The following is a 19399-nucleotide window of genomic DNA, read 5'->3' as shown; positions in this document are numbered from 1 at the left end:
GATGGGCTGGTGAGATAGACTGATCTGGCGAATTTCAATCCAGCAAATTTCAATCCAGCAAATTTCAATCCAGCATTTAGGCAGGACAAACAAGGCAAAGAAATATATGATGCATGGTAGGACCTTGGTAAGCACTGAGAATCAAAGGGACAGAATAACAAAATAACGACGATAACAAGGTGGAAATAATGGACAAGAAGGCAGGTAGGATACCTACATTTATTAGCTGTGGCTTAGAGTTTAAGAGCAGGAAGGTTATGCTGCATAAAAAGTTAGAGAATTGTGTGCAGTTATGGAATCCATGTTGTAGGAAGAGGAGTGCAGAATAGATTTACCAGAATATTGCCTGGGCTTTAGTTATGAAGACTGGACAGACGTGTATTGTTTTACTTGAAGCAGAGGAGACTGAGGGGAGTTTAGATTGAGATGCATTGAATTATGAAGAGCACAGTCAGGGTAGGCAAGAAGGAACTTTCCCCTTGGTGGAGAGATCAATAACAAGGGGCCATGGATTTACAATAAGGTATTTGGATATGCACTTGCAATGGCAAAGCATACAAGAACATGGATCAACTGCTGGAAAATGGGATTGAAGTAGTTAGGTTGTTGTTTTTGACAGGCACAGTCTCAATAGATCACAGGGCCTTTTTCTGTTCTGTAAACCTCTATGACTTCATTACCTTTTCAACAACATTACTAACTAGGAACTGATATCTACAGTAGTTTACTTAACAGAAGTGAATGTGATGGAAAACGGTTTTCATTTGGCAGTATTGGCTTCATTTGATCTGAGCATCTGATGGACTTGTAAAGTACAATAATTGACTCTCTGGGGTACCTGATTTCCCTTTCCCCATCTTGAACTGATTTTGTTATTTAGTGGAACATGAACTTGATACTGAATTTAGTTTTCTGTTTACTATTGAGGACAAGAGATAAGTAAGGACATCAGATACAGAGCAATGCCACCACCAGAAATTTCCCCAGTGAGCCATCCTGACTTGGTAATATATCAGGAGAAAGTGAGGACTGCAGATGATGGAGACCAGAGTTGAAAAATGTGGTCCTGGAAAAATACAGCACGCCAGGCAGCATCCGAGGAGCAGGAGAATCGACATTTCAGGCATAGGCCCTTCTCCAGGAATGAGGCTGGTGTGCCAAGCAGGCTGAGATAAAGGGTAGGGGGGGAGGAATTTGGGTAAGGATGATAGGCCAGAGAGGGAGTGGGGGCGGAGAGGTTGGGAAGAAGATTGCAGGTCAAGAGGGTGGTGCTGAATCTGGGGGTTGGGACTGAGATAAGGTGGGTGGAGGGGAAATGAGGAAGCTGGAGAAATCTATATTCATCCCGTGTGGTTGGAGGGTTCCTAGGGGAAGTTGAGGCGCTCTTCCTCCAGGCATCGTGTGGTCAGGGTCTGGCGATGGAGGAGGCCAAGGACTTGCATGTCCTTGGCGGAGTAGGAGGGGGAGTTACAGTATTTTGCCACGGGGTGGTTGGGTTGGTTGGTGCGGGTATCCCAGAGGTATTCCCTGAAATGTTCTGCAAGTAGGTGGCTTGTCTCCCCAATGTAGAGGAGGCCACATTGAGTGCAACGGATACAGTAAATAATGTGTGTGGAGGTACAGGTGAATTTGCGATGGATCTGGAAGGATCCCTTGGGGCCTTGGAGGGAAGTAAGGGGGGAGATGTGGGCGCAAGTTTTGCGCCTCTTGCGGTTGCAGGGGAAGGTGCCGGGAGTGGAGGTTGGGTTGGTGGGGGGTGTGGACCTGACGAGGGAGTCACGGATGGAGTGGTAATGTATCACATTCTTTTGATGTTGCTGGGTACAAATCCTGGTACTTCCTCACTAATGGCCTTGTGAATCTACTTACTGCAGCACAAAGGACTACACTGGTTCAAGAAGGCAGCTCATCAGCACTTTCTCAAGGGCAACTAGGAATGGGCTATAAATGCTGTCCCAGTCAAGTACACCCAAGCCCAATGAATAAACTTAAAGCAAAATGATCGGAGCACTGTGTCCAATTCTGGTCTCCCTGTTACAGAAAGGATATAATTAAGCTGTAGAGGGTTCAAAAGAGATTTACCTGGTTGGTGCCAGGAATGGAGGGTTTGAGTTATAAGTAGAGACTAGATAGGCTGGGACCTTTTTCACTGGAGCATAGGAGGTTGAGAGGTGACCTTTTAGAGAATTATAGTGGGTGGCACGGTGGCTCAGTGGTTAGCATTGCTGCTGTACAGCACCAAGGTCCCAGGTTCGATTCCAGCCTTGGGTGACTGTCTGTGTGGAGTTTGCACATTCTACCCGTGTCTGTGTCGGTTTCATCCGGGTGCTCCAGTTTCCCCCCCACAGTCCAAGGATGTGCAGGTTAAGTGAATTGGCCATGCTAAATTGCCTGTAATGTTAGGTGCATTAGTTAGGGGAATGGGTCTGGGTGGGTTGCTCTTCGGAGGGTCGGTGTGGACTTGTTGGGCCAAAGGGCCTGTTTCCACACTGTAGGGAATCCATCCAATCTAATCTAATCTGATGAGGGTTATAGATACAGTGAATTGCAGGTGTCTTTTCCCTAGGGTGTGTGATTTTCAGACTGGCGGCATATTTTTAAGAAGAGTGGAGAAAGATTTAAAAAAGACATAAGGGGCAATTTTTTTTACAAAGAGAATGGTTTTTGTGTAGAATGAACTTCCAGAGGAAGTGATGGATGTGGGTACAGTTACAATATTTAAAAGATATTTAGGTAAGTACTTGAATAAAAAAATGTTTGGAGGGAGATGGGCCAAGTGCAAACAGGTGGGACTAGTTTCGTTTGGGATTATGGTTTGCATGGACTGTTTGGACTGAAGGGTCGGTTTGTATGACTCTATGACTACCCCAGTGGTTTAGATTTGGCTAAATTTAAAATTTTCTCACTCCTAGAAAGTTGCACTTTAAATAAAACATCTACCTCTATCTTTTGTGCAGGGGTCATTCACCTCTTCACGACATTAATGTGGAGCATCCATACCTATCCCTTGTTACACTCTGTGGCACTGAATTATTGCTTGTCAGAGGTTCTCTGCATACTGTATTTATTATCCTCTCTACCAGCACCATTCCAGTGAATCACACTTTACTTGCTCATCAGCAGTACCCATGAAGCACACTCATATGTTAGAATAATGGATAGCCTTTGACGTCAAGAATTAGTATCTTGTTGAGAATTTTTTTAATGCTTAAACCTTGATTGTCCTTATCACCTGTTTAACTGTGACATTGGGTAGATCTTGACATTATGCTGGGATTGCTGAGTCGCTGTCAACTGTTTTAAACTATCATATAAAGCATATCTCAAGCTTACTTGAGTTCAGATGGTCGCTGCCATGATTCTCATCCTGGGAAGATAGGAATTCCAGGTCTAACAAATGATCAGGAAGCAACACAGGTCCTCACTTCTTTTGCTCATTCCCCTTAGATACAGTGCTTCATTAGAATGAAATACTTAGCCAACTGGTACCACCTAATATATCTCAACCATTAAGTTATAGTACAAGAAAATCGAGATGTAAATGTAGAATTGTGTTTGGTGGTGAATCTATCTTCATGCCACTGTGTTATGACTGTAGATGGATTAGCAATTGGTTATTACTAATGTACAAAGAACACTGTAGAGTGATATTGTTTCCGAAATATGTCTGTAAATCAATGGCAGTGTGAAAGTTCTTATAGTTCCAGTAAATACAACAGATCTCCAGTAGTTTATTTTTGAACCTGACACCCACTAATTTTTATTTTTACTGTTATTGGTTTTGTAATAATGGAAAAAGATACACCTTGAAATATGTATTAATTTGAAGAAGCAGGCTGAAAAGAAAGTAACACCATATTTCTGTGAACAGTAACCTCTGAATTGCTAAAAAATCTTTGGCAAAACCAACAGTATAACATGTCAACTGCAGCATTTACAAGTAGGTCCCAGGATTCAGCGTATGAAGGTGATTACAGATTACCTCTAAAGCATACATCATACAAGCAAACGACAGTGTGCGATACATATACAGCAAAACAAAGCAAGATTCACAATAAAGAAGCTACAATAATAAATGCCATCTTCAAACATATGAATTTCCTATGTCTTGCTTACACTGAATACAATGCTGCAACTTTTATAAATCTATGTTAACCACAAAAAAACAAAAGACTTATTTTATAAACAAAAGATGAATTTGAAAATACATTTTTATATACTTTAAAAAAAATTGAGCATGTTATCTACATATTTAACACAATGAAGACCATCACTTCACCACTGACTTGTTATAATATTAGAACATGTGGATCTCAGAATCCAACCATTTAATTCTTTACAAAGAATCTAATTGTGAATGTGTTAATTCAGTTAATATTATTTGTATCACATTGGTACGGTAATTCCCCCACATCATATACTCTGTGATGTATCATTACTGTGGACTATCAAGTAATGAGACCCTCAACCCTAGTAATGCTGAATTCATTCTGTTCTCCATTTAAATGCAAAAGACACGGCCAGACCTAATGGTGGAATGGGTAAAGTCTTTAAGGTGAACCACATGAGTCCAGGATCTCAATCTCTTTTCAGTTGCACTATCTCAAACTGGGTCTGAGTCAAAGGCCATCTAATTTACTTTAATCATCCAGGGCAGAGAACGTACAATAACAAAAGCACCAAGGTCTCTCATTCCCTAAGGCTGTTCAATAATGTTTCATGAAAAGTGTTATGTTTAACTGTTGTGTGAGGCTGGGGTTGCTTGTAATGTGTGATAGTTGAATTGTCTGATGACATTATTGTTCATACTTGTTTTGGACTTACTTGAGAGGAGTAGCAGAGTATTTCTGAAGCAATAGCACATCATATGTGGCAAATGTCTTCAGGAAGTCTAAGGTATCACAGGGAAAAAAAAATCCTTAGCAGGTCCTTACGTATCTGATTGGTGATGCTACTGAGGTATTTCTAACCAGAAGTACAGAAAAGACTAGCTCGGAATCTTTTACGTTATTGGAATAGGGAGAAAAATGAGTTCTCCACTGCTGTTTAGGTCCCAATGTTAATGTATAATCCAAGCAATACACCATCACTATAAAAACACAGACAGCTAGAAGAAGATTTTGACATTGTTCTGACGAGGTATGTACAGAAGCTCAGCCAGTTACTTAGAATGTTAAAAAATGAATTTATTTTTAGTAGAGAAGGCCGAATGTGTCATGAATGTGTAGAGGTACAAGTGATGTATATTCAATCAAAATATTTAACTTACCCTTTGAGTAGAACTTAGAATCCTTACAGTGTGGAAACAGGCCCTTTGGCCCAACAAGTTCACACTGACCCTCCAAAGAGTAGCCCACCCAGACCCATTCCCTTACCCTGTTATTCTATATTTACCCCTGATTAATGCACTTAACCTACACATCCCTGAACACTATGGGCAATTTAGCAAGGCCAATTCACCTAAACTGCACACCTTTGGAATGTGGGAGGAAACCGGAGCACCCGGAGGAAACCCACGCAGACACAAGGAGAATGTGCAAACTCCACACGGTCGCCTGAGGTTGGAATTGGAGAATTGGATAAATATTAACACTGTTCCAAAGAAAGCAAGAGATTGGAAGAAGACTTCTTTTACCCCCTTGTCATGGATTTGGCTCAGACTTAAAAAAAAACTAAAAAGGAGTTGAGAAAGTATTTGCAAAGAAGATTGGAGAGTCTAGTAATGAATTGAGATTGCAAAACCTTTAGGGCTTGCTGCTCGGGCAGAGTTGGATGATTAACTACTTTTTCAAGATTTGTAGGCCAACATACAATAGGAAGAATGTGAGAATGGATGAATGAATAGTCTGGAGTCTTGCTTGATTAGTTTTGGGGATCTGGGAGGACTCATACCAAACCTTCCTTTAGGAGATTAATTATATAGTAAGGTAGGTTGTACCTGGGCTGTGGAACGTGTGTGCTTGACTGAATGAATAATATTCCTTTGTTCCATTTGCTTTTTTATAGTTTTGCAGAGATTTATACCAGTTTTCCAAAAGTGATTGCTCAGGAGGGTAGGCCATTTTACCCCATTGCTTCTTCTTTATATAAGCTTCTTAATTTGGATCTATAAGTTATATCATCTCTTGAACTGCACAAGTCAACACAATTCCCAAACAAATGTCTCCTTTGTACAGAGATCCTGTTTCTATTCCCTTTCAACTTCTCTGTGCAACAGAATCCTCTCTAGACAAGGTGAATTGTGATCAATCGGAAACATGAATTCTGCTTCTCTCCACAGATCTGCCTGACTTGCTGAGTATTTCCAGCATTGTGTGATTTTATTTCAGAATCCTATTTCCTCACAGTAAACTGACTCCTTTAGAATAATGCAATAATTCTGTCAGTTGCTAGTGGAGACATTAGTTATATTGGTGCACAGTTATCCTGGTTGAGTCTTTAAAATAGACCAAGTGTGTGTCCCTTTGGCACCTAAAGTTTAATCAAGCAAATCACAAGGCGAATTAGAGTTAAGTCATTTTACTTTCCCGGACTGAACTATTGCTGGAGAATGCAACAACATTTTAAACTTACCATTTTTTTTAGATTAGATTACTTGTAGTGTGGAAACAGGCCCTTCGGCCCAACAAGTCCATACCGACCCTCCGAAGAGCAACCCACCCAGACCCATTCCCCTACATTTATCCCTTCACCTAACATTATGGTCAATTTAGCATGGCCAATTCAACTAACCTGCACATTTTTGGACTGTGGGAGGAAACTGGAGCACCGGGAGGAAACCCACACAGACACGGGGAGAATGTGCAAACTCCCAAATTTCTTTGGAATTATTTTCACCTCTATCTTCTGTTTCCAGCCAGAGACATGATTCTCTGGGAACAGAAAAGCTGAGCTAAATTGCTCTGAATTCCTGAGAAGTTTTATTTTGAGCCAATTTGGTGGAGTAATCTTGTGAGCTACATTTAAAAATCTGGAGTGTAGGAACGTCATTGTCACGTGCACAATAACTGTCCTGATGACTATATGCCCACAAACAGAATACATATTACTACCTTGGTGATAAATTAACCATTCCCATAATATTGAATGCCAAGATCAAACTGACAAAGATACTGGGCCAGTGATATTTATCTGGCAAGAAAGTTTGAGTTAATTTCACTTGGATGTATGTAGGAAAATCACCTAAGCCTCTCTCTCTCAAGGTGAGAGTTGTCAGTGGATTATTGTGCTGTTTGTTTCAATGCAAGTACTTGTAGTAAGCTAAATGCTCTCTCAAATGCAGGGTGTCATTGAACTACCAAGAGAAAACTAAACATACAAAATATGAACCTTGGAGTGTTACCTCATATTTGTTAGCATCATTCAGAAGCATCGAAGGATTACCTGCATCCTTAGGAAGATTTGAATTAGATGGTTCAAACAATGCTGTATTTATAACAACCAAGAGGGGAAAATGGTTTTACCTTAAATATAATACAGCAAAATTGAGGTTTATTATAAAAACTGGAGTGCTAGTATCCAACCTTGCTGAGTAACTGTGCACACTGACACATGCTATTTGTAGGAATTTACCTGGCCTTAGAAGATCATAACAGTAATGGAGAACAGACATGACTGTGATCAGGGATTATTTACGTATGGCTTCAAAACATTTATCATCCAAATTTTCCTTACATTATGGGAACTGCGAGACGCCAGTTTTTTTTTGCGTGTTTATGGAACCCAGTTATCTTATTCCAACAGCATCGCAGAACCACAGATGGATCAATTATGTTGTTAGAATAAGTGAATCAGTTTTGGTAATATGAACATAATGAGCCAGTTCCAAGTTCTTGTTTCTGTACAGGCCAACCTGCTGATGGAGTTTGCCACTCCAAATCTGAATGTAAAACTGGGACATGGATGAAGTGATCCAGTTCTCCCAGAACTGTTGAAGCGATTAAAGTCAAAAAGTGCCTTTAGTTGAGGGAGAGCCACTACATCGAAAAGATACTAATGTTCTGGATAGATTAGCAATGTAACATGTAGGATGCCAATTCGACAGCTAGTATTGGCAACAATGACAAACTTGGAATTGGATTCTTTGTCTTACAAAATATAATTTGCCATGGCAGAAGTGAATGTGTTATCAGAGATCATTAATACATCATTTGATCAATTGATATGAATATTATATGAAATAGCCTTGCTATGCTTATAGTGAATATTACATTCTCCATTTCTCCATGACAAGACCATTGTCTGCCAACTCTGTGAACCCAGTGACATTGGGAATGATTTGTAAGGCATTATGCATTACCATGGTTTTGCTAGAATAATCTCAGAATCGTTACAGTACAGAAGGAGGCCTTTCAGCCTATCATACCTATACCAGTTCTATCCCCTAGTGCCAATGCTTGGCCTTTTCCCCATATCCCTGCACACCATTTCTATCCAAATAATATCCAATGCCTTCTAGAATGCCTCAGTGAAACTGTTTCCATCACTTTTTCAGGCAGTGCATTCCAGACCCTAACAACTCACTATGTGAAAACGTTTTTCACATATCACCCTTGCTCTATTTGTACAACAGCTTTTGTAGGATGACTTTAGGGTAGAACATATTTTTGACTACATATTAGATAAGAAGTATTTTCAGGAATAGGTTACTGTAATCTCTTATAGATCTAAATTCTCATAAATCAGCCCAATATGTCCACTTTCTAATAATATCTCCCAAATGATCTGTTTGGGAACACAACTCAACACTATTTATATTGTGTTTAAGTGTTCTCCCCTGGTGACTAATTCAAATAGTTTAAAGGAAGAATCATAAATCATGAGTGTCCATTATGGGATTTTTTTTCTGTTGTGATGCTTGGGTGCACACAGTGGAGCTCTTAAGATCTACTAATTAGAAAATAAAATATTAGCAACTGGTTTCTCCAAAGACCTTGACTCAATAAAGTTCAAAAAGACAAATTAGATGGTGAATAAAATACACATAGGTCTTTTTTTTAATGGGAGGTTGTGGACTATTGGTTGGACATATCTGACAATAAACTATTTCCCTTGATTTGAGTGAGATTTGCTGACAACCGTGACATGCTTCTTGGCTTTAGGTTTGTGTTAAACGGCAAGGTGGAACAGAAATAATATGAGCCTGCTATCTCTGGCCAAGGACTAGAGATACAGAGAAGCACAAGTATAAGATAGGGGTGCTGAGAGCATCCAGATAAGCTCAGAGTGAGTAAAGAGCCCGCAGATTCAGCCTGGTCCAGTCCATGAGTTGGATATATGTCCCTGTGCACACATTGTCCTTGCTGCATCATGACAATGAGAGTTGCCGGTGCAGACCAGAGTGAAATACAGACGCACCCTTTCCATGGATCGGAGATGTGCCAAGAGAGTTCATAGAGAGTGGCACAGGTCGGACACCATATCCATGGATGTGGGGTGCACATGGCCAGTGCATTTGGAGTGTGCCCTGAGATTTTGGTGTGAGATGTCTAACCTGGAGGTCTTTCAGAGCAAGCAGTGAACTGAAATTGCCAGATACTTGCCCTGACTTCCATTTTGAGAATATTCTTTATGTCTAGCTCATTGGGTGTGTTAGGTAAGCTAGGGCGCTGAATACTAATGAGGGCAATTGCGGCCTTAATAAAGTGTTTAAGAAAATATAGTCTGCCTTAAATGGCAATTTGCTATTACCCAGTAAGACACTCATGCTGCTCCTCAGCAAATGCATAAAAGATGCAGCGAGATGCTCTTGACATTGATATAGGTCTCAATGGACTTCCTGTCTGATTCACTGCCCGCATTGTTCTGATCCCTTTAAGATTTCACCAGTTGTTTTTGAACCATAATTTTGATGAGAAATTAAACTGAGGCCCCGTTCGTTTTCAAAGTCAAGCGTAATAGATCTACTTCCATTGTTTTTAAACTAATTACTTTTCATCACGTTTGATCCATGATTACAGTGGAGTTGTGTCCAATAGCAATGCTAAGGATTGCAGTACTAAAGATCAGCAATAATTCTATTACTTCAAGAAGCTCAGGCAACCTGTTAAAACAATCATTCTTGCTGCACCTTACAATATAACCAAAGCGATATTTTTGCTCTGCAGTTTCCTGACAGCACTGTGTTCACAGGTGATACAAATCAACATTGAAATTTCAGTGATTTTGTGTTAGAACAGTTGAAGTTTGAGCTCCAATTACTTGGCTCACAAAGCAGTGTTTTGTCCATATTTGGATGACCATATTTCAAATAATATGTTGGAGCCAAATAGACCAAACATTGGATTTGTGATAGGTGACATCAGGGTGAATGATTGCTTGCCTGCCTGCACTAATGAGAAAGCTTTCTGGATGAAACACCAATTAACTTCTTAAATGCTATCTGGTGAGCATCTCATACAATAAACAGCGTTGTAGCTGAAATTCTGCCCTGTCTTAGCCAATCAAAGGGCTACACGGTCAGAGGGAAAAGAATACTGCTGAAGTAACAATGAAAATTGATGGAAAAACTCAGCAGACCTGCAGGTGTCTGTGGAGAGAAAAAGAATTAATGTTTTGAGCCCTGTATGACTATATGACTGTTCTTCAGAAGGGTCTGAAACATTAGCTCTGTTTTTCTCTCCACAGATGCTGAGTTCCTCCAGCAATTTCTGTGTTGGTCTTAGATTTCCAGCATCTGCACCTCTTTGTTTTACATCCGTGTCACTGAAACCCCAACTTTCAGAGGCAAATATGGGCATGTGATGACAAGATGGACTTCAGGCAAAAGACCAGCCTTGAGCTCACTGAATGGACTAGTCTAGTTATTTTTTATAATATTCTAACTTCCTCGTGCTAACAATTCCATTTTTGGAATGCATTTAAGTTATTGTGCTTCAATCACTGGTTGAGAAAAGTGGTGGATTATTTTGAAAACCAAATATCTTGATGATCAACAAAGTGTGAAGATTTATTTGTTTCAAATGCATGTTCATTTTGCAAAGTATGAAATTCAATGAGGATGTGAAGACAGTGTAATAATTCAATGAGACTTATGATCAGACATTTTGTTTTGTGCTAACCCATATGTTCGATGACTCAGGTCCAAGATATTTTATACAATTCAAAAAAGGGTCATTAGTTTCACAAAGTTTAAATTAACAAAAGGTGCAGATATAAAAAAATCAGAACCTCTATGGCTGTGTTCTCACTACTCTTATGTCTGACTAGTTGAAAATCATTTACTTAAACACACAGGACTCAATAGAAACAACTTTTCACTGTTTTGAAGTACAACAGACAAAATAGTTTGGTGGAGTTGCCATAGTCTCATGGGACTCTTGAGAGAGAGAGAGAGAGAGAGAGAGAGATAGAGAGATAGAGAGAGCTAGTGGCAGTTTTTAAGACAAGGGTCACCATGCCTCTGGCAATGGCAAAGCTTCAGAAGACAAGACCTTTGTGGTAACCAGAGCTGGTGTGGGAATTAAACCCATGCTATTGATGTCACTCTGCATCGCAAACCAGCCAACTGAACAGTTACTGAATGGATTGTGTTGAGTCAGACACAAAACACATGCTCAAAACATATACATTCTCTCTGTTTCTCTCCAGCCAAGCTCTAAAAACTTTGTGAAGTCACCAGGTTAGTTAAGAACATGTGTAACATGGGATACAGTTTATTGTATACAATTTAATTTATGCAGAAATAGATTGGTTTCCTCATCTTAATACATAGCCGTGCTTGAATTAACACCTACATTTCTGGATTTAAGTTTCTTTTAAAAAAAAGTTACAAAATGGCAAAACACATACAGAGTTTAGTACAAATCCTCTCATGCAAGGTTACAATCAGTTCCTCTTACCAGCAAATACAACATTCCAACTACAAAGACTTAGAAGCGCTCAATCCTTACTTGCTTAGAGTTTACAGAAACAATTTATAATAATCTGCACATCCCCATTTCCCTCACACCATTTGTCATTCTGAAAGCAATTTTTATGAACTTGAAATTGATGTGAATTCCCTTTAAGTAATATTTGTAAGATTGCTTAAATGCAGCTCCCTCCTTTCCCACAAAATTTAAAATATAAAATAAATGGATGGAACCCCTAGCACAGTATTAGATAAGGACTTTTGTTCAAACTTAATACATCTACCTGACCCAAAATAATGGCCTTGAAAAAATTGAGTAGAGGCTGGTGTTTGGTAACTTCGATGGTTCCTACTCAAAAAATTGCCAATGTATTTCTTAGAATGGTGATTGACATAGAATGCTGTTTTAAGTGGACCTTATAAGGATGAAATAACTGCGAAGAGGAAATATCTTTCTGTTTTGTCTGCCATCCAGGCTACATCTCTACCATGCCTGATGACAGCCTGAACAAGGAGTCAGATATGCTGCCAATCGCATTCCTAATGAGGCCTGAGGAATGTGGTACCAGTTTCAATAATCAGCAGAATAGACTCGACTACATCTCTGTGATGGTTTTATTGTTTTTTTCTCCAGTGTTTGAGGTGATGTCTGAGACTTCACAAGTTGCAGCTGAATTGAGACTGAAGCAGAATCTCAGCATCACTCATATTAGTGATAGATAGGTGACTAAAAGCTGTAGGCAATTATCAGGGATGGAAAGGGATTTGGATAATGTTATTCTTTACAACATGAGGTGCCAATGCAGATGCGTTAGTCTTAAAAATAACCTGGAAAGCAAAACTACAGAGCAATAAGTGCGCATCACCCTGCGATTGTAATAATGTACTGTTTTATTTTTCAGTCTTCTCCATGTTATCTCTTGCTCTCCCCTCCTCAAGGCATTAACTTTGTCAGAAATGAGTAGTGACAAGCCGACAGTCTCTTCACTGTCCTTCATTTTGTATCAAATTTTAGTTTAGGCTTGTCTGTACCAGGGAGGAGAGAATACCTGCTGTGTGACAAGTTGATCCAGCAACTGCTCACAGCATTATGGGGCTTCCAAAGACAAAGTCATCTTGAGGTCCTAGTATAATATGAAGCAAGATACATTTCTTGCCAATGACTTGGTAGACTACATTACAAGTTGGCTGTCAATACAAAGGGCTTGCAATCTACAACAATGCAAGGAAGTTGTATATACATCTGGGGTAAATCTGCAGTGAGACCCTTTGGGTGGGGAAACACTCTCTTTAACTCTTTGTTTTGTGCTAGTCTGAAGCTAAACCACTTTGCACTGACAATGCAGATGTATCATCAATCTTGTAAGCAAAAGATTAGTTACAGTTAAACTGCTTCAGATTGGTGTAGAGTTTACTGTGTGAAGGAAGCTATGCTTTCAGTGTAGGCCATGTACTTATATTAAGGTCCACTTATTTTGTATCCTTATGTGATGATTAGAAAAATGAACATCAGTGTTATGATTTGCAATCCTGTCTTTTTGATTTGAGTCATTCTGTGCCAGTATCAAGCACTCACCCATCAGGTATATAAACCAGCCTGCTACTTCTACACTGCCCCACCATTGTCACTTTAGCTCGGAGTTGAGTTTCTGATTGCATTAGTCTGGTTCTCACAGCAGCTATCTCATAACCTCTTGCAGGTAGAAAATTACAGCCCGTGCTGGCACTGCTGGGTTTGTCGTGACAGGGACTGGATTAGGGCTTCTTACCAAAAATATTTTATTCCGGGCATCTGAAGCTGGCTAGGGCATTGAGACATTATTCCCATTAAATAGTGTTGGGATTCAAAAACAGATGAAACAACTAAAAGGGAAATGTCTCACTGCACAAAAAAACGCAATAAACGTTCTGAACCTTAAAGGAAAGATTAAACTTTTAAAATAAAACAGGGAAACCCACAGTTTCACAGCTGCAAATAGAGGATATTTCCCTTTAAAACAAAAGAAATTCTCTGTGAGTTTAAAATTCTTAAGTAAGTTACATTGTTTGATGTAGAAAAAGAATGTCACGTGTATCATTGGTTTCCATAAATTTTAAAATATGTTGACATTTTCCAGTCCTCGCTGTATATTTAACTAAAATTTAACAAAAGCAAAGCTTCCTTTCTTGTAACTTTTCTGCTACCTGTGCACACAGTTTTATCTCTCAACCATTCACAGTTTCATTAAATCGAACACACACACACACACACACACTCATGTACACACACACACACACAACACACACTCAATTATCTGAAATATTCTTAAAGACCTTACTGTTTTTCATTTACTCAGGATAAAACCTAACAGTTTGTACTTTATTTTAAATTTTCAAGGAGATATTTTGTCAAAGTAATTTTTCCCTCCACACACATTTCTTTTTGGAAAACAAATCAAATCCTTTTTTTCACTTGTTTTCAAGGTCAACAGTTATACAACTCAGGATTGTCTTGCAACAGAAGCCTGGGAGGTGGCTGCTGCACTATGAATGGGTTAGCACTCCAATTTCTACTATATACCTCAACAAATAAATGACATCCAATAAACCATGCACTGCATGGTGCCAGTTGAATATAGAGCATCAGGGCTATTATTTTGTTGCTTTTATGTTCACAGAAAGGAAACATTGTTTTACTTCCTCCCTCGGTTGTAAAAGAATCTGTGCATGTATTGTATTTGTGAATAATTCTGTTTTGCATTATTGATTCCAACATTGTTTTAATGCTGCTGCATATTTTCCGATACTAAGTTGATCTAATATTCCTTACGAAGTTTAGTTGTCTGAAAATAAAATCTTCGGGTCTTCTCCCAAAGGCATGGTGATGGCCCGAAGAGTTCATCCTAAGTGATAATGCTTGACTTCAAATCGAGGGAAAAAAAGGACATTGGATCTAGGGCTGCTTTGGTGCTTTATATATTGGCTTGGAAAACAACTCTTTTGGCTGATAAAATAATTCTTAATATAAATGTTCTGGAATAGAATTATATCCTTTTACTTTCATTTAAGGGTCAGAGCTGTATGAAGCACTCGATTCAGGATGCGGCCTACTTGTGTCAACTCTCGTCTGAGGCCTGCGGTTATATGTGGCAGCTGTAGAAGAAAATAGAAAATCAGTATAGATCTACTGTAAGGGCTTATTAAGTTCAAACAAATGCAGCACTGACATATGGATATGCTTTGTGCGCTTGGAATTATTCAAGAGACGTAAGGAATTTCCAGGAGGTGTGCAATTCACCTTAAATCAGTGCCAAAGAAATGTCAAGGAATTTTAATCGCAAGCATGTCTGAAGCAAATGAAGTTTCCATGATCCTCTAAAACAGCATGGTGGAAGTTGGCCTAGGTGTACAAAACTCGTCATTCTGCCAGACTGAATTAGTTGCTATTGAAGCTTCTGCTAATTGCATCCATTTTAGGGGCTTCAAGAAATTATGTCTCCAACCCAGGCATAAGGTGATAAATAGGTATATTTTTAAAAAGAAACTTTTAGGTTTATTTTTCATTTACTGAGCAACCGATTACCAAAATGGTTCATGCAACCTTGAAGTAATGCTACTTGTTTCCTCCATTGCTAATTTATCCCACATGTGAAATTAAATGTTTAGGGCCTTCACATCATGGTTACAAGAATCCTTGAAGTACAGCCTTGGGTACCTCACTGGTCCTCTAGCTCTGGATACTCACCTTAGGTTGGTATCAAATGCCAATGTTTGAGCAATGGTCAAACAACAGCCAAAATTTACCACTTGGGTGGCTTTTGTGGCAGGATTTATCCCTACCAGTTTGAATCTGCAGCCAGATTGTGAGTGTATATCAGAGCAGCTAGTGCTGTATAGCTTTAGGATACTTTTCAATGATTTAAAATTGGGTTACTTACAGGTGATTAAAAAGACTTAGTGATCAACTTATGTTCAGCTTGTATTAACAATAATGCATCAGGTTGCCAAGGAGTATATTTTCAAGCTAAAAGTTTTATTTTTAGAGGTTTATTTTCAAAATGATGCCCACTTGTGCTAATTGCATGTTGGTGATCTGCAAATTAACTTGAGCAGAACCTTGTGAGAAAGGAATACTTCTTAAATCTCTTGGGGGTGTTTTGCATCCAGATCGTTTCTTGCTTCCAAAGCAGAAATACTTGGCTGATGAGTTTTGGATTATTTACCTAGCTGTCTCTATTTTTGGCATTGTGTTTCAGAAAACAGCCAGTTGTCTACATTGTTGGAGTCATTTCCATTTGCTGAAAATGTGTTGCAGGAAAAGCGCAGCAGGTCAGGCAGCATCCAAAGAGCAGGAGAATCGACGTTTTGGGCATGAGCCTTCTGGTATCTAGATAAAGTATTGTAATGAATACAGACTAACAAAATACTTTGTTTCAGGTGACTGATTACATCCCACGCCTTCACAACTGGCAGAGAAACATTTTTTAAAAAAGTATTATTTAGGGTAAAACAATCAGTCCATAGCCAAATATTTGTCCAGCAATTGTTAAACTTCTCATTTAGCAGGGAATGATAATTTCAAATTATGAGCTAAAATTATAATGTATTTATTTTAAACATGATGGATCTTTACCAAGACTTGGCCATCTGTTTCATTCAAAAAGCTGCAAAGTCCAGTTCGCGCGCTTGTGTTAGCATTGATTGAGAAGCTTCCTTCCTTACATAAATTCAGCAAGATTTAGAAGTTATGAGTTAAGTTGTAATGTGTCTTTTGAGATATATTTTTGTTTTTAACTTCTAACATATTGTGACAGAATTAGCAAGACCAAATTCGAGTAAAATATTTGATAAAAGTGCTTGATTTATGCCTTAGATATTACTTCAATATTAGGATTATTTTCAAAAGGAGAACTGCCAGGTTATAAATAGATGATTTATCATTTTAATTATTTTCAAATAATAGTCCTAATTTCTCTCTATCATTCACAAGTCTTTAACCCACGACACTGCCTGAATTTGGCTGCTCTTCCAGCTTCACTGAAGTAAGGGTGATGAAATTCTATTTGTGACTAAACTGCTGGAGAATCCCGCCTGTTTTTTTTTGGAAAGGAAGGATTTATCAGATATTTTCCCATGATTGTCCACTTCATTCTGACAATTAAATAGCTTGGAAGGCTTACATCACAAGAAGTACGTATCCAAGTTATTGCAAAATGTAGGCCAGATTTGTTAACCTGAGTGATTTTATATAACTCCTGAAATATACAACCTTCTGTCACCTAATGATCAGTAGAAGTGGAATACAGTGACCATTTTCTCTCCTTGTTGATTAAGGTGGTTCTCAGGAATATTAAATCAGGTCAGATGAAGAAGATCCTTCAGTCCAATGAAAGCAAATTACTGTGGATGCTGGAAATCTGAAACAGACACAGAGAAAGCTGGAGAAACTCAGCAGGTCCAAAGATGTGCAGGTTAGGTGAATTGGTCATGCCAACTTGCCTATAGTGTTCAGGGATGTGTAGGTTAAATGCATTAGTCAGGGGTAAAATATAGGATAGGATGGATTACTCTTTGGAGGGTTGGTGTGGACTGAAGGGACTGTAGGGATTCTATGATCTTATAAGGTCGAGCAATGCCTGTGGAGTGTTTCGAGCCTTGAAGAAGAGTCAGAGTGGACTTGAGCCATTAACTCCGATTCTCTCTCTACAGATGCTGCTAGATCTGCTGCATCTCTCCAGCAGTTCTCTGTGCTTGTTTCAGACCTTCATTCCCTTCTGACTCAGCATTCACAAACATCAATCTCTGCATCCTACTAGAGGACTGAATTTGACATGTTTCTTGTGATGGGCAACAAAAAATTTGGAAGTAGGGTGTTTGGGAAGAGATGTCAAAACACACTTAAAATGGAAAGAGCAGAGTGAGTTTCTACTTACTGTCTATGCACATTATTCTTGGCTGCTCCCACTGCCCATCTGGCTTACATTTGATGTTGGGAAAATGGCGCTGTAAGTAGCCGTGTTTACACTGATAACGCACCAAGGAGTTAATTTCAAAACGTTCTCTCTTTTTCCCAAAGGTTTTGGCATGTTCTACTGTTGGTGGCTGACCACAAGCAACTGAAGGAAAGAACAAAGTAAACTATTGTTTAGAGGACAAATGGTACAACATCAGTGGAATTTGTGTATCACACCCGCTTCTGGGAACATTCTTGTACATTATTGAGAAAATTATTCATTGCTTTTTATTCATTTATGAGTGTAGGTATCACTAGAAAAGGTTGTGGTGAACTGTTTTCTTGACCAACTGCAGTCCTTGGGGTGTAAGGGGACCTGCAGTGCTGTTGGCAAGCAATTTCCAGGAATTTGACCCAGTGACAGTGATGGAACCACAATATGGTTTCATCTCAGGATGGTGTGTGACTTGGTGGGGATATTGAAGGTAATGGCATTGCCATGCAACTCTTTCCCATGTCCCTCTAGCTAGTAGAGGTCACACATATGGAGGATGTTGGTGGAGGAACCTTGGTAAGTTACTACAATGCATCTTATAGATGGTTCACACTGCTATTGCTGAATGTCATTAGTGCAGAGAGTTAATGTTTAAGATGGTGGATGAGGTGGCAATTAAGAGGGCTGCTTTGTCCCAGATGGTGCCAAGTTCCTTGAGTGTTGTTGAATGGAGTTGCATCCATCCAGGCCCGTGGAGAGAATCCCATCACCCTCTTGACTTGTGCCTTGTAAATGGTGGACAGGCTATGTGGAGACATCAGATACGTTACACACATTTAATTCTTAACCATCAACCTGCTTTTGTAGCTGCAGTATTTATATGGCCTGTTCAGGTCAGTGTCTGATTAATGGTAACCCAAGGATGTTGATATTGGTGGTTTCAGTGATGGCAATACTATTGAATGTGAAGGGGTGAGGGTTAGATTCTCTCTTGTTGGAGATGATCACTGTCTACCACTTATGTGACACAAATCTTAGTTGCCACCTATGAGCCCATGCCTGAATTGGTCCATGTCTTACTGCATATAGAAATGGACTGCTTCAGTTTCTGAGGTGGTGGAATGTTTTCTTTATTCATTCGTGGGATGTGGGCATCACTGGCTGAGCCAGAATTTATTGCCATTTCTAGATGCCTCTTAAGAAGCTGGTAGTGAGCTGCCTTCTTGAACTGCTTGCAGTCCATGTGCTATAGGTAGACCGACAATGCCCTTCAGGAGAGAATTCCAGAATTTTGACCCAATGACAATAAAGCAATGGTGATATATTTCTAAGTCAGGATGGTGAGTGGCTTGCAAGGGAACTTGCCCTTGTCCTTCCAGATGAAAGTGGTTGTGGGTTTGAAAGGTGCTGTCTGAGGATGTTTGGTGAATTTTTAGCGTGCATTTTGTATGAATCCATGAGCATCAGTGGTGGAGAGAATTTTATCATGTGCTTGATTGTGCCTTGTGGATAATGGATAGGCTTTGGGAAGTGAACATCATCAGTGACCATCCCCACTTCTGACCTTATGTTGGAGGAAATATCATCAATGAAGCAACTGAAGATGGTTCTGCCTAGGACA

At 39.4% G+C, this 19399-nt stretch overlaps 1 protein-coding gene across 1 annotated transcript in view; it reads right to left on the bottom strand.

Annotated features, from left to right (window-relative positions):
- Positions 1-11650: 11650 nt before the first annotated feature.
- Positions 11651-19399, bottom strand: part of LOC132834273 (aggrecan core protein-like) — a 109074-nt gene continuing 101325 nt past the window's right edge. Inside the window, exons 12-13 of the mRNA XM_060852983.1 lie at positions 17764-17946; positions 11651-14983 (exon numbers count right to left, since the gene is read on the bottom strand). Coding sequence (XP_060708966.1) covers positions 14895-14983; positions 17764-17946 — 272 coding nt within the window. The 3' untranslated portion in view covers positions 11651-14894. The remainder of the gene's footprint in view (positions 14984-17763; positions 17947-19399) is intronic.

This window comes from Hemiscyllium ocellatum, chromosome 39 (genome assembly GCF_020745735.1).
Source record: "Hemiscyllium ocellatum isolate sHemOce1 chromosome 39, sHemOce1.pat.X.cur, whole genome shotgun sequence".
In the NCBI taxonomy this organism is placed as follows: domain Eukaryota; kingdom Metazoa; phylum Chordata; class Chondrichthyes; order Orectolobiformes; family Hemiscylliidae; genus Hemiscyllium; species Hemiscyllium ocellatum.
This window is presented reverse-complemented; position numbering and strand designations above follow the sequence as displayed.